General features: G+C 45.8%; 3 protein-coding genes across 4 annotated transcripts; 2 read left to right on the forward strand and 1 right to left on the reverse strand.

Moving 5' to 3' along the window:
* The first annotated feature begins 280 nt into the window (after window positions 1–280).
* LOC123401488 (putative F-box protein At3g16210) lies at window positions 281–4,816 on the forward strand. Of its 2 annotated transcripts, none has more exons than XM_045095311.1 (2): window positions 281–1,571; window positions 2,373–4,816. In XM_045095311.1, exons 1-2 carry the CDS (start codon window positions 482–484, stop codon window positions 2,375–2,377), a joined length of 1,095 nt encoding a protein of 364 aa, XP_044951246.1. In that variant the 5' UTR covers window positions 281–481; the 3' UTR covers window positions 2,378–4,816. The 2 variants fall into 2 exon arrangements, with proteins under 2 accessions (XP_044951246.1, XP_044951245.1); XM_045095310.1 differs by having other exon boundaries at window positions 283–1,571; window positions 2,674–4,816.
* A 965-nt stretch (window positions 4,817–5,781) lies between these two features.
* Window positions 5,782–6,588, reverse strand: LOC123401489 (protein H2A.6). Its single transcript, XM_045095312.1, has 2 exons — window positions 6,311–6,588; window positions 5,782–6,205 (listed from the first exon to the last, which is right to left on the reverse strand). The coding sequence occupies exons 1-2, from the start codon at window positions 6,485–6,487 to the stop codon at window positions 5,936–5,938; spliced, it is 447 nt and encodes a 148-aa protein (XP_044951247.1). The 5' UTR covers window positions 6,488–6,588; the 3' UTR covers window positions 5,782–5,935.
* Window positions 6,589–9,264: 2,676 nt separating this feature from the next.
* On the forward strand, window positions 9,265–9,911 carry LOC123401490 (histone H4). The gene has a single exon (XM_045095313.1). It carries the CDS (start codon window positions 9,334–9,336, stop codon window positions 9,643–9,645), a length of 312 nt encoding a protein of 103 aa, XP_044951248.1. The 5' UTR covers window positions 9,265–9,333; the 3' UTR covers window positions 9,646–9,911.
* The last annotated feature ends 4,992 nt before the right edge of the window (window positions 9,912–14,903 follow it).

A 14,903-nucleotide genomic window follows, 5' to 3' on the forward strand; every position in this document is an offset into this window, starting at 1 on the left:
GCTGGTCAATTATCAGCGGAATACAATATATTTTATATATTGGAAAGACTACCCGGGTACGCTGATAATTGGAAGAAGCTAGATCGTGTAATTAGATTACGGCCCTAATATTGATCTACATAATTAGAGGAATTTATACTCTGTTATGATGCGTTGCTCACAAGCGCGTGCTTCGGGGACTCGACGGATAGGATCCGCTAACAGACAAATTATATCGTGGTTGGTAGTTTGATCTGGACTCTATCCGGAAACTAGTTTAAAGACTAGGAATCTTATAACTGTAAAAGAGGTGGACTCTTTGGAAACGCAGTATAAGAAGGTCCCTACCCCCTAGCCTCAGATATGCGATTGTGAGCGGCACCACAGATAAGCGTAGAGGAATAGGGGTAGACCACAAACCCTAAATTTCTAACCGTCTACACATACCCCCACCATTTCTACTGTAGAAAAAATCCGGCATCGCGTCGGCGCCTAGGCCGAGATGAGTAGCCTCCGCCGCCACGACCCCTCGCCGGCGTTGCCGCCGCTGGAGGACGACGACCTCCTCTCCGAGATCCTCCTCCGCCTCCCCCCACAGCCGTCCTCCCTCCCCCGCGCATCCCTCGTCTGCAAGCGCTGGCGCGGCATCGTCTCCGATCCAGGCTTCTGCCGCCGCCACCGCCGCAACCCTCCCCTCCTCGGTTTCTTCCAAGTAGACAACGGGTTCTCCTTCGTACCTTCCCTCAAGGCCCCGGATCGTGTCTCGCCCGAACGCTTCTCCTTGCAACATGAAGATCGTGACGGACACTTCGTCTCCTTCGGATGCCGCCATGGCCTCGTGCTCGTCTTCCTTGGGAAGCGTCTCGAGCTCCTTGTGTGGGACCCCGTCACCGGCGAGCAGCACCGCATTGCCTTCCCCCCAGGGTTCGACATGGATGAATATTCCATCAGCGGGGCGGTGCTTCGCTCTGCCGGAGACGTCAACCACTTCCAGGTGGCCTTGGTTGGCAGCAGTGAGAGACAAATTACGCAAGCGGTTGCCTACGTTTACTCGTCGGAATCCGGTATATGGGGCATTCTTATCACAACACCGCTTCAATCTGAGGATCGCACCATGATTTCTATGACCCAGCCTGCTGTGCTGGCTGGGGGTTCTCTTTACTGGTTGCTTGCTGGGAGTTCGGTTGGGATCCTTGAATTTGATATGGATAGGCAAAGACTAACTGTGATACCTATGCCAGTAAATGACCTCAGGTTTTTTCAGTTGTCGCTGATACGGGCAGATGGCGGTGGAATTGGTCTCCTCGTTTTATCAGGCTTCAGCACCCAATTTTGGAACAGAAGGGCCAATTCTGATGGTGTTGCTTCATGGGTGTTGGGAAGAACCATTGGAAATGACCAGCTACTTCACTTGGAAGCAGAGGAAATGGGGAGCCAAATAATACTAGGGTTTGCTGAGGAAAATAATGTGGTTCTCTTGTGGACAATTGACGGTCTTGTCATGTTACAGGTTGAGTCACTACAGTTTGAGAAAGTCTTGGGAACCAACATCATCACTTACTATCACTCATTCGAAAGTGTCTATACTGCAGGTAATATCATAATTTATGCCATGGGTATAATAAAACCAAGTTATTTTTTGATAATTGTTTGATGTAATACCGTGCACACACTTTCTTGTTAAGCTATCAATTTTAAGTAGTGTCATATCAGGTTTTTTTTGCGGCTTGATGACCTTTCAACATATAGCGATGCAGTGTTCTGTTTTGAGGCTTGCATGCCACGGATGTAATGATTATGATCTAGAAAATATCTTTTAGTGTTATGTGTATTTATCTTACGTTCTGTAGCCAGGCAGTGGGCATTGGCCTAATGTTAACTTCACTCAGTAATGTTTATGGTTGAAGTCAGAGCTAGCAAACTGTATTTATCACTTTATTATATAAATACCCATGAAGTCAGAGCTAGCAAACTGTATTTATCACTTTATTATATAAATACCCATGCATACAATAAAACAATGAATACCAAGATTTGCAAATTATTTGTGTTATAATTGAACAAAATTTGACTCTTGCCTGAGTATTGACATCTGCAGGAACTGAATGGTTTTAGTGCATAGCTGCAGTCCAGTTTTTCTCTCAAAATAAGACAACATAATATTGTGAAGTTGAAGATAACTACATGACTCAATAGATACATTGGAAGCTTAAAGATAGCTCTGATTCTTCCATTCAATATTGTTATCTCATTCTACAAATCTTAAACTCATAATGATGAATTTATTTGAAATATACAAATGATTTTTCATTTTATCACTTTTATGAGGGTCACTGCTGCGAGTAGCAAGTCATTTTCTACCAGAGAAAACTAATAAATTCATTTCCTTTTAGGCTAAATTTACTCGAAGATTATATTTCTATATTTCCAATATGGCGGGGAATGAGCGTAATAATTCTGGATAACTGTCTCTTCTGACAAGCTAATAGTCTGAGTGTGCGTCTTTTTCATTTTTATGATAATCAGTCTTTACTCTTTTTTTTTTGGAATATTCATTAAATTTGACAGGAGGTCTGTTTTTTTTATCTTTCCTTCATGCTGCCTCAAACTGTATCTAAATATCTTGAAATGTCCTTGTATCTGTTTGGCTTTTTGTTGGAATGTCGTTGGTTGTTTGACCTTTTATGCTTGCAGAAACATCCATTGGTGGTGGACATGATGGAGCTGATCTTTTGTACACATAAGATTCTTGTCCGGTTAGATATGCTATTGTGATGCGTTGAGCAGGTAAGCTTATCTTCTGCAAGCAGGTTCAGGCACTTGAACTCTTCTTAAACAAAATATATTGCTTTCCTTTTTTACTGCCATTTCTCAAGCACAAGAGAGGATCCAGGTTTTCTCTACGACACTTTGCTTAGCTGTTGCTCATCTGGCCACCTGCAACGCCCTCCTGTCAGGCTACATATTTGATCTTTTCTGGACACCATGCTTTCTCATCCCTTCATTAGCAGCTCTCCATTCTCTTCCTCATGCCTTCACCCACCTACCTTCTCTGATGTTCTGCCCCCTCTCTATTGGATGTGCTCTTTCACTTTCCTTCCTTGTTCATCGACCTGCCTTCTTTTCAGTTACCTTCTCCTTAATACTCTCCCAGTTCTGTTAGACAGGTTCTCCCTCTAGCTCCTCTGCTGACTGCTGACTTAGGACCCTTCCCTTTTTTGTGCATTTGTTTGTGTCTGCTCGTAGATGAGAATGATGCCATGTTTAGCGGTCGCATAAATAAATACATCATATTTCACGTGCTTCATGGAAGCTCTTTTGTTCCTCTTCTACCACATGCCACATTGAATTTGATTATTTTTCATCGTTATGGATATATCAAGTCATAGTTTTATTTGTATGTTGTTCCCTCTCATTTGCTGTGTATGTTCTTTGTTTATACAGATTTATAGCTATGCCATTTGCCTGTTTCACATTGGTGATATGATATTTGGGATCATTACAGACTATTATGATACTTGAAGAGCATGCTCTCAGTAAATACTAGGACTATTTATCATTTTGCTTGCAGTTGTTACAGTTTTATGGACAATTGTTCTAATGCCAACTGGTTTGCTTAAATATTTTCTCAGCATATCTCTCAATGTTTTTCTAACTGGCATATGTAACTGCCAGTTATCCAACTATTTGTAATAATGGTTTGTGGGCAGTATGTTTTCTCCACATTTGGTCATGTTAGGTGTTCAATACTTCATATTAAATGCATGATCAAAATGGCCAGATTCACCATAAATGCTACTTTTATCATGAATTGCATCTTGCACTAACATTTATCATTAGAAGTGTTGGCCAAGGTATTGTTTCGATGTTGTACAGATTTAAAATTAAAAAGAATGAAATATATTGTAGATTGAATGGAAGTGTATCTACTGATAAGAAAAGTACGACTACGAGCTGAGCTGGAAACCAGACGTTCCTCCTTTTCTACCCCATGACCCTCATATGCATATCAAAACAAAAGAACTGTTTTAAATGATTTGATAAGCTAAACTGTTCAGAATTGGCCTCTGATGGACTTCTTTAAACAACCAACTTTTAGCCTCTACTAAGATGGAATGCGGCCAAAAACATGATGGTGGCAATAGAATTTCTTGGTGTGCCAGTATTCTACAAATTACCTATTGCTTCTCTATGTTTGTATTGCTGGCATTGTGTTAATGCTGAGAAGATCCAAATTTGGAGGTTTTGGTAGAAGTCCACAATATTAGTGAATCCAACGTTTACTGTTTGGATCATACAAAAAATCGGCGATGTAACTTTAGTAGCTTTTGGATGAATGACTTGTACAGATTGGTTTGACCGATGAACTGGAATTACATTCCGGTGGCAGATGCAGAGATGGCTTTTCTGCTGTAGGATTTTTCTTTTTATATGCTATGCAGGTCTTCTGTAAACATGAGTCAACTGGCATGAAGACACATATAGTTGGTGTTGGTCCTGTCACTTAACCTCCTTTCATTTATTTTTGCAAGCGTTGAGGCAAGCTAAAGTCTTGTGTCCCATGTAGTGTGGTCGAGATTGCAACTTCTAATCTCTGCTTAAACTTTGTTCCGTGATGTGCGTGCATGCGCCTGGGTTTGTACTATTAGATATAAATGTGTATGTCGAAAAGATAGCAATGCTGTGGTAATGCTATTAAGATTTGAATTTGTACCATGATCAACACACAGTTTTCAGGATCTCATCACTCTTGGCAATCCCTTGTATTGTTACCAGAATGCCCAGGATGCGAGTTGTGTTGGATTTGTTGTTTGTCGAAAAGGATGTGGAAAGTTTCTGTTCGGTTTCTGCGAACTGCAGCTCTATGGCTTAGCAATCCCTTAACTGTGAACATGCTGCATGTGTCTCTGCTGATGGTGTTCCATTTTCCCTTAAATATGAAGCTGCTGCATGCGTTGATGCAGAAACAAAACTGAATGCCTTTTTTTCTCAATAAAAAAAAATATGTTTCTGCTTCAGGTGAATTCAAAATAAGTAGTATCTCATCTGCTAGTTAGTTTAGTTTGCATCTACTCCCTCCGTTTCAAAATATAAGACCTTTTAGAGATTTCATTAGAAGATTACATACGGAGCAAAATGAGTGAATCTACACTTTAGAATATGTCTATGTACATCCGTATGTAGTTTATAATGCAATCTCTAAAAGGTCTTATATTTAGGAACGGATGGAGTAGCAGCCAAATGTTCCCCAGGTTTGTGGTTTGAAAGGTTAAATTGTCTGCAACAACATTTTGAGCATGGTCACGCTATAGTTTGACATGTTTTTGCTGCAAGACTTCTGAACAATCTTGCTCATTACCTTCCAACTTCACCTTGTCCAGTTTAGCACCACCATCACATAGCAAAGATTCAGTTCTCTGCAGCTTGGTGGGAACATAAGATGGGTGGCTGAAATTGAGTACCTTGTTTGTTTCAGTGAGCAAAGAGCAAGGGAAATTTTCAGACGATAGAAGAGAGAATTTCATACAAATAAACTTACTTAATACTCCCTCCGTCCGGAATTACTTGTCACAAAAATGATACAAATGAATGTATCTAGAACTAAAATACATCTAGATCCATCCATTCCTACGACAAGTGGAATTACTTGTCACAAAAATAATACAAATGAATGTATCTAAAACTAAAATACATCTAGATACATCCATTCCTACGACAAGTATTTCCGGACAAAGGGAGTACTAGTAGCAAACGTTCAGCAGGTGGCAAGCATTCACAAGATCAATTGCAGAGGGCCATATGTAGAACAAGAGAATTGCTAAGATTCCCACAGAAATCAGAGATACAATGCCGCTCTTGCTCGACGAATCTGACAAAAGGGCAGCTACCTACAGACTAGTCATCTTGTCCATGAGAAATGGAACAGAGTACACACTGGCTAGGGCCATGGGGACGGCTACTCTTTGGTGGCCGCGGTCTTCTTCTTGGGAGACTTGGTGGCGGCCTTCTTCTTGGGCGACTTGGTGGCCTCCTTCTCGGCGGCAGCGGGGGACTTCTTGGGGAGCAGCACGGAGTTGATGTTGGGGATGACGCCGCCGTGGGCGATGGTGACGCCGGCGAGCAGCCTGCCGAGCTCCTGGTCGTTGCGGACGGCGAGCAGCAGGTGGCGCGGGATGATGCGTGTCTTCTTGTTGTCCTTGGCGGCGTTGCCGGCGAGCTCCAGCAGCTGCGATTCATTCAACCAAAAACGTAATCAGACATCTGTCCAGCACAAGAAGAACAGCGCAGAGCAGAGCAGACGCTGGAGGACAGCGAGAAGATCTGCGTATACCTCGGCGGCGAGGTACTCGAGGACGGCGGCGAGGTAGACGGGGGCGCCGGAGCCGACGCGCTGCGCGTAGCGGCCCTTCTTGAGGTAGCGCCCGATGCGGCCGACGGGGAACTGGAGCCCGGCCTTCACGGAGCGGGTCACCGCCTTCTTCCTCTCGCCGCCCTTCCTTCCGGCCATCTTCTTGCTGCTTCTCCGGCGAACGGCAAACCACTCGAGGTGTGGGGAGCCGGTGCTGGATTGGGATTACTGCGCGCTGCTCTGCTCTGCTCTGAGTTTGTGGGTTGGGACGGCGCAGGGGGCGCGGGTTTTATTGGGGGGAAGGAAGTTCGCCGGAGGGGGGGGGGTCGATCCGCGTGAGCACCGGATGGACCAATCAGAGCGCAGGGATTTTCTATTACAAACACTTCAACGACCTTTGTCGATTTTCTATTGCAAATCTGTATTGAAATTTGCTACTCCCTCCGTCCGGAAATATCTATCCTAAAAATGTATATAATTGATGTATCTATAATTAAAATAAGTCTAGATATATTCATCTCTAGAACAAGTATTTTCGGACAGAGGTAGTAGAATTCTAATTTTGTTGTTTGGTTGTGGATAGTAGTTGGAATTAAGTGCATCTCCAACGCTCACCTGCAGATTTATTTCGGCATTTGTTCTCAAAAAGGGGGCCAGTTAGTGGACACTGATACCAAAGGCGATCATTCAACATTGCTCACATATACTTCAACCTGTTTGAATTAACCGGACGAGTTCATGCAAACACGATGAATTTTCATATAAAATGAACAAGATTCATTACATCTCGAACATTTTTCATAAAAAACAAATGAAATTCATTACATTTTTCATATAAATCACACTACCCAATTCTAAACCTATACTAAATGATCGTCAGCTCTCGTTTACCATGCCCCGTCATGAACCCCGAGAACTGAAGCTTTTCCTTCTGCAGTTTCGCCTCGGCGCTCTCTAGCTTCGCCCCTGGAGCCCCGAGATGAAGTTGTATGCCTCCACGTCGCCGTCAAGCGGCTAATCGACCAACGATGTTCAGCCCACCTACCATGCATTACTCTTCCTCGCTGTCAACAGGAGCGGATGTGCCTACTTTTGTCGTTGGCGGTACTTGTCGGATTTCGGGCTTTTTGGAGATTGCCTTTCGCGGAGGTGGTGGATGAACTAGTACAGTGTTCTCAAGACTCCGGAGGCTAAATGGCTATGTGTATTGCTCTACCGTCGGAATGAACTCCCTCTATCAAGTATCCTACCCTCTCTATTTATAGTGAAGGTCCGGGTCCTCTTCCCTCATAGCTTCGACGGAAAAGGATCCCACGGCGGCCAATTTTGAAGGGGGATAGGGAAACCTAGAGCGGATGTCGTCACACAGGCCGTGGGAGAGGGGAGAAGGAGGGGGGGGGCTGAAGCGGCACCGCTTACTTCACCTTTTGTCTGCCACCCGACTAAGCATTCATAGGCCCATGTTGGCCAGATTCACCAGAGAAGCCCAATTTTGTTACGGGAGGAGCAGCCGTTTTCACTCCTGAAAACTAAAGTGATCATAGGTTGATCGAGTAAACAAAAATGGTCAGAAGTCTTGATCCAAGTGCATAAATCATTCATAGCCTTTGAGGGATGAAGAGTGTTAGATTATAATATATCTAAATAGTGGCTAGAGGGGCCGTGTCCACTTCATATATTTTGGCAACGATGCCTTAATTTTATTTTTCTTTTGACTTTTTGTGTTCGTATATGTTGTTTAGACACTTTTATTATATAGTTTGTTTTTACTTATTTTTCCCGTTAATTTTTGATATTTTTATTTACATTATTATTTCCTTTTTTTAATATTTTATTTTTGTATATACCTTTTAGATATATAGTATTTTTGACAAATACACAAACATATTTTTTTAAATGTGTGAACATTAATAAGCTTCATGAACACTTTGTTCAAATACATGGACAATTTTGGTACATACAAGAATACATTTTACATTGTATGTTAAAAAAATGTGAATACCTTTTAAAATTTCAAGAACACTTCTTCTAAATTTAATGAACATATTACAAGAATGCATGTTTTTTAAAAATATGTGAACACTTCTTAAAAATCATGATGAATATACTTTGAAAAGCTCAAACTCTTTTCCAGAAACATGTGAAAAGGTCAAATATCATGAACATTTATCACAGCGTTCTTCTTAAATCACCTAACGTGCTACTCCTAGTGATGTACATAGGCTATTATTAGCAAAAATGAAAAAACATAACTCTTGCTTACGGGGTGTTTTTTTCAGGGACTTTTTGGTATAGGGACTAAAAAAAGTCCCTTTTAGTCCCATGTGAAAGAAGCAAGAGGGACTTTTAGGAACTAAAAGGGGGTATTTAGGACTAAAGGAAGAAGTCCTTATGTAAGGGACTTTTTCCAACAGTGCCCCTACTTTTAGCATGTCATTTAATAATTTCTAATATATTACTAGGGGTAATATGATCTTTTTACATGTTATTTAATGACCTCTAGTCCATGTTTAGTACTCCCTCCGTTCCTAAATATAAGTCTTTTAAGCGATTTCACTAGATGTCTACATACAAAGCAAAATGATTGAATGTACACTCTAATTTATGTCTATATACATCCGTATGTAGTCCACTAGTGAAATCTCTACAAAGACTTATATTTAAGAACGGAGGGAGTACTTGAAAAGAAACGAGTAGTGACTAAAGACTTTTTAATTGGGACTAAAAAAATCCAAAAACTTTTTAAAGAAACAGGGCCTTATAACCGGGAAATTCCAATTCTTCTCAGTGTCTCCCGCCTCATGGGACGATGAAATTCCTGTGCCACGTCACCGATCCGCGCCCCTGTCCCGGATCACCATCTTAGCCGTCGAACCCCGTACGGATCCAACGGCAGGCTGCACCCTCTTCCCTTCTTAAATCCCCCCATTCCTCCCGACTCTCACCACCGCTCCTCCTCCATTTCCATCTCAGTCAGCTCCAAGGGAGGAAGGAAGCCGTCAACCATGTCCGGTCGCGGCAAGGGAGGGAAGGGCCTCGGCAAGGGCGGCGCCAAGCGTCACCGGAAGGTGCTGCGCGACAACATCCAGGGCATCACCAAGCCGGCCATCCGGCGTCTGGCCAGGCGTGGCGGCGTGAAGCGCATCTCGGGGCTCATCTACGAGGAGACCCGCGGTGTGCTCAAGATCTTCCTCGAGAACGTCATCCGCGACGCCGTCACCTACACCGAGCACGCCCGCCGCAAGACCGTCACCGCCATGGACGTCGTCTACGCGCTCAAGCGACAGGGACGCACCCTCTACGGATTCGGCGGCTGACCTGCGCCCGCTGCTCCAGTCTCCATCGAGTAGGCTCTGCTAGCTGCTGCGGCTGTTTCTGGTGCTGTGGTTTCGTTTCTGAATTCTGAGTGTGTGCGTGCGTTGTTGTTCCATCTGTCCGTGTAGCTAGTGGAAGGCGATGGATCTGAATGCAGTCAGTTGGTCAGAGTGCGTGTGTTGGTTGTCCTGCCGGTCTCTGTAGCCAGTTCCTCAGTTGCAATGGGAGGTGATGAATATGAATGCAATGCGATTGTTGGTTCTCTGTATCTGAATCTGGTCACCTTGGACAGCTTCTCTGCAGCCGTATATCAATCTTGGACAGCTTCCGCTGGCCTTCTTTACCTCAAGGGCTTGCTCAAGTTCAGGAGAAGAGCTATGCCACCAAGGGGGAAAGTGTCCAATTGTCTCCATCTGAAGAGGAGCTGCTGTTCAACCGAATCTCTGATGCTTGCCGTTGATGCATCACGATTCGGTTCTGTACTTCTCCCTCCGTCCGGAAATACTTGTCCTAGAAATGAATAAAATGAATGTATCTATAACTAAACTAAGTCTAGATACATGCATTTTTAGGACAAGTATTTCCGGACGGAGGGAGTACTTTCAGCACTACTCTTGGCGTTGGAATGCTGTACTTGGCGCCTGATTATGGACATCATGCTGTACTTGGTTATTCTTATCTTTGTTGTTTATGCAGAAACGTTCTCCGAAATTAAGTGTGCGTTTTCATTGGTACTCATCCGTGTTCTAAAACTCTGTGGATGGCTCAGTTTTAGTTCAGTTCAAATGGTTGTACAACTGCCCGTTGGTCAACATAAAAGCTGGCTAATTTGTACTAACGTGAGGGGAAAAAATCACAATCATCTTGAGCTACTTTGTCATCTGTAATTTTACTACTAAGACATGTTTTGCTCCTCTCTTATATGAAGTATAGTGTTTCACTCCAGTATTTCCCAGCAAATCAAATTCCAAGACAAGTGTCCTTTTGAATACCTATTTCTGCCATGGCATTCAGTTTTCTGGAATAAAACGGCGCTTTGTGTCTTGCTGTTAGTAGCTGAAAAAAATACCTTAAATCTTGAACTGAGGAGACAAGCACATGCTGCTTATTGTTTCTTTTTCGTAAAGACACCATATGAAGCTGCTTGTGTTGATGTAGAAAGAAAAACTGAATGCAGTTGATACAATGCTGCTCATATGGATATGGGATGAGATGGGAGACAAGTGAAAGTTTTTCTATGTGTAAGATACGTAAAGCACAGGGCCGGCCCATAGGCCGGGGCAACGGGGCGACCGTCCTGGCCCCTGTGAGGTAGGAGCCCCGTTCTAGGTACTTGTACAATGTACGTATTAGGATATTTTCCTTTTTATGTCAGAAAAATAACAGAAAAAAGGCCCAAAATGTGTCAAAGAAAAAGTCCCAAGCCCACCACGTACCTAGCAGTCCCGGACCAAAAGAACCGATCGCACGCTGCTGCAGCACTCCATCGATCTCTTCTAGTCACCTCGCCTCATCAGATCCTTCCCCAAATTCTCCAATCCCAAAGAACAGCTCCGCTGCTCCCGTACACTTTCAATTTTGAGGTGGCGCTTCCGTGCATCCATTAATGAAGACCGATGGTGCTATCCCTATCCCCAATCACCTTTCATTGCATCCTAAACATTCCCATCAATAGAACGTTTGAGGCATCACCACATCAAAGATGGTATGTCTCACTCCTTCGCCTAATCAAGTACTCTTTTCATTCGTTGTTAAACAACCCGCTCCTTCGCCTTGGGTTGCTCCATCTGACACCTTCAATTCTTCTCTTCCTAGTTCCTACTTTTCTGTGGCCTATTCTTCAAACCTTCATTGGATCCAGAGATGAGAAGGGGGGGGGGGGAGTGTTGCAACCTTTCAGATCTTGAAAACTACATCAAAAATTCAACATCAAGCCATATGCCCATATTCGGGTGCTTCTGTTCCTTGTATTGACAGTTTTTTTGCAATTGTTTTGTGACGTACGCTTTAAAAAATGTTTATCTGGGAGAAAAGAAAGTGAAAAAAGCACAAATTGTTCAAGTTGCTATCTGTTTTGGCAAGGTTTTCATACTTAGAAGAGCGAGATCATAGTTTCTTTGTGCAACTTAGAAGATCGATGTTTTGTAGAACCACATTATTTCCATACTATTATAATGTAGTTCTCTCGACCATCAATCTATGCTATGTACTAAATTTCTTTCAAAATAGAATATATTCTTAATTTTTATATGTCCACAAGGACCTCATTTTGTCATCTCGCCCAGGGCCCTGAATATGTATGGACCGGCCCTGGTAAAGCACCCCAGTTTACTAGCAAGGGATAACGACTTGGCCTACTGTCGAGATCAACGGCGGAAGCACTGCCAAGTGCCGGCAGAAGTCAAGTATGCGCTGGAAAAGGTGTCTCTTGCACACACTTACATATTTTTTTAAAGGAAAATCATGTAAATTGTAAATTTTAACTATTTCCTTGTCTAAAATAATTTTTAACCAATTAAGATGTCAAATAGCTTGTAATTTATTTTCACACGATGTTTCCATCCAATGAAAATTTGCATCTAACAATACTAGGATTTGCTTCCAGCAAAATTGTTTTGACATAGTAGAAACTTGTTGGATCTCGATCTGGTTGGGAGGCGGCTCTCCTTTCCGGCCAGATCGGCGGCGGTGACGCAGATCGACGACGGCATGGCTGTGGTGCAGCGGCGGCGTAGGAGGACGGCACCAGCAGCGACGGATCTGGCCTTGGCTCAGTCGGGCTGATTCGGTGTGCTATCGATCTCAATCCCGTTAGCGGTGCACTGCTCATGGACTTGATGTGCAACACGAGGATCTCTGGGGCGCCGACCCTAGGCTTGGTGGTGGTGGCCTTCTTCTTCGTCGGAGGTGGTCGGCCAGCTGGCTGTGCATGGAGTGGGGACGGACGGTTGCCGGTGAAATCCGTGATCTGACTTCGGTCGTGGCGGGTGACGACGGCGCCCACGCGTCGTTACCTTCTTGAAGGTGTCACCTTTGCAGTCTCGGTCTTCCCACTCGCAGTCCAGTCAGTGTCGGGCTGCTTTGGCACCATGATGGTGCTTCGGCCGTTCAGGTGGCGGCGTCTGGATCCTTTGATCTAGTCTCCAGCAGAGAAGGCGGCGACCCATGCACAAGAAGCTGGATGGAGTTCTCCGAACAGATCTGGGTGAAAACCTGCTCTTGGCTAGATGCCAAGGCCGGCGATGGCGTTCCCTTCTTGAAGGCATCGCCGAGGAGAAGTTCTAGACCAATTTGTATATGACCATAGATCAGGTGTGTTGTCTCCGTTATTTAGAGTCATTGGGGTTCACCACCTTCACCGCCAATTATAAGGAAAACAACAGGAAAGATGGGTAAGGGTACATCTGGGCATGGGCAGCCCGGCCCGGGCGGCCCGACCCCACCCGGCCCGAAAATCCTGGGCCGGGCCGGGCCTGATCGTGCCATTGGGCCGGGCTCGGGCCTGAAAAGTAAGCCCGAAGAGTAGACCGGGCCAGGCTCGGGCTTGCAAAACGTATTTTTTAAGCCTAGATCGGGCCGGGCCTGGCAGGCTTTACCGGGATTTGCATGTTCGGGACCGATTTGTTAGGCCCAACGGTCAGGCCGGGTCGGGCTCGGGCCTGATTTTTCCCATTTGGGCTTTTTAAAGCCCGGCCCAAAGCCCAGCCCGGCCCGGACTATGCCCAGGTTTAAGTAAGGGTATAGCTTGAGATTAGGAGACGTCAGGAATGAAACACTCAGTATGCAACAAAAAGCTGTTGCTTCATAGTCCAAAGCCCTGAGAAGTTACCATGCCGACTCCATCGAGTCTTCCTATTGCCAATGGTGACTATTTCTTCAGGATCGATGAAGAAAAGAACTATGTTGATATTCCCTATCAATTCGTGCACGACATTTGGGCTCTTATATGACATTTAAGCACCAAGGGTGATATAAACATTTGACTCGTAGCTCCAAGGGCATTTAAGCACCAAGAACACTTTCCCTCATGCGTGACTATCTAATACCTAAAACACGACTGAAAGAGGGTTAAGTTTTTGTAACATTTGTGGGCTCTTAAACTCAAAATTCTTCTCTGATGTATGTGCGGTCTTATACACACGTGATTTTTCATCAACCTTGTTATGTTGGTTGTTGACTTCTTTTATTTGTTAACTTGTATTAGTAAGAAGGTGACGTGTGAAGACCGAACTATCGTAGGCTCACAGCGTAAAGGCACTCATGTTTAGAGTGGTTGTGTGTGTGACATTTAGAGAAGATAAATGGTTTCAGCAGTTTATACCTTTCACAACTAACTATTCATATACCACTAGTGATCTTGTGCATCCACTACATGCATCAGGAGTCATTTCAACATTTTTCTGTTACACCAACCGTCAGAAAAAGCAGTTCATTATGACCACCGATCAAGTGTGTTTCCTTCATTCTTCGTAGGCCCTATTTGGATCCCACTGCTAGAGCTAGTTTGAACTGAACTAGCTCCTAAAGTATCCAAACACATGGGCTAGTTTGGGTTAGATGCAAACTAATCCATAAAAAACTAGCCCCGAGAAGAGGTGCTAATTGGAGCTAGTTGGGGACGGACAGGTAAAAATAATAATATTTTGACCGCATCAGATCCTTTCCTCTCCATCATCCCACGTCGCTCGGCCGCGCTCGCCCCGCCTGCCGCGCTCGTCCTCGCCCCGCCCGGCCGCGCTCGGCCACACTCGCCCCGCCCGCCGCGCTCGCCCCGCCCTGCCGCGCTCGCCCTCGCCCGCCCGGCCGTGCTAGCCCCGCTCGGCCGCGCTCGCCCCGCCGGCCGCGCTCGCCCTCGCCCCGCCCGGCCGCCCTAGGCCGCGCTCGCCCCGCCCGCCGCGCGCGCCCCGCCCGGCCGCGCTCGCCCCGCCGGCCTTGCTCGCCCCGCCCGGCCGCGCTCGCCCCGCCGGCCGCGCTCGCCCCGCGCGGCCTGCTCGCCCCCGCCGGCCGCGCTCGCCCCGCCCTGCCGCGCTCGCCCTCGCCCGCCCGGCCGCGCTAGCCCCGCTCGGCCGCGCTCGCCCTCGCCCCGCCCGGCCGCCCTAGGCCGCGCTCGCCCCGCCCGGCCGCCCTAGGCCGCGCTCGCCCCGCCCGCCGCGCGCGCCCCGCCCGGCCGCGCTCGCCCCGCCGGCCTTGCTCGCCCCGCCCGGCCGCGCTCGCCCCGCGCGGCCTGCTCGCCCCCGCTCGGCCTGCTCGCCCCCGCCGG

The sequence above is a fragment of the Hordeum vulgare genome, chromosome 6H (genome assembly GCF_904849725.1).
Source record: "Hordeum vulgare subsp. vulgare chromosome 6H, MorexV3_pseudomolecules_assembly, whole genome shotgun sequence".
NCBI lineage: Eukaryota > Viridiplantae > Streptophyta > Magnoliopsida > Poales > Poaceae > Hordeum > Hordeum vulgare.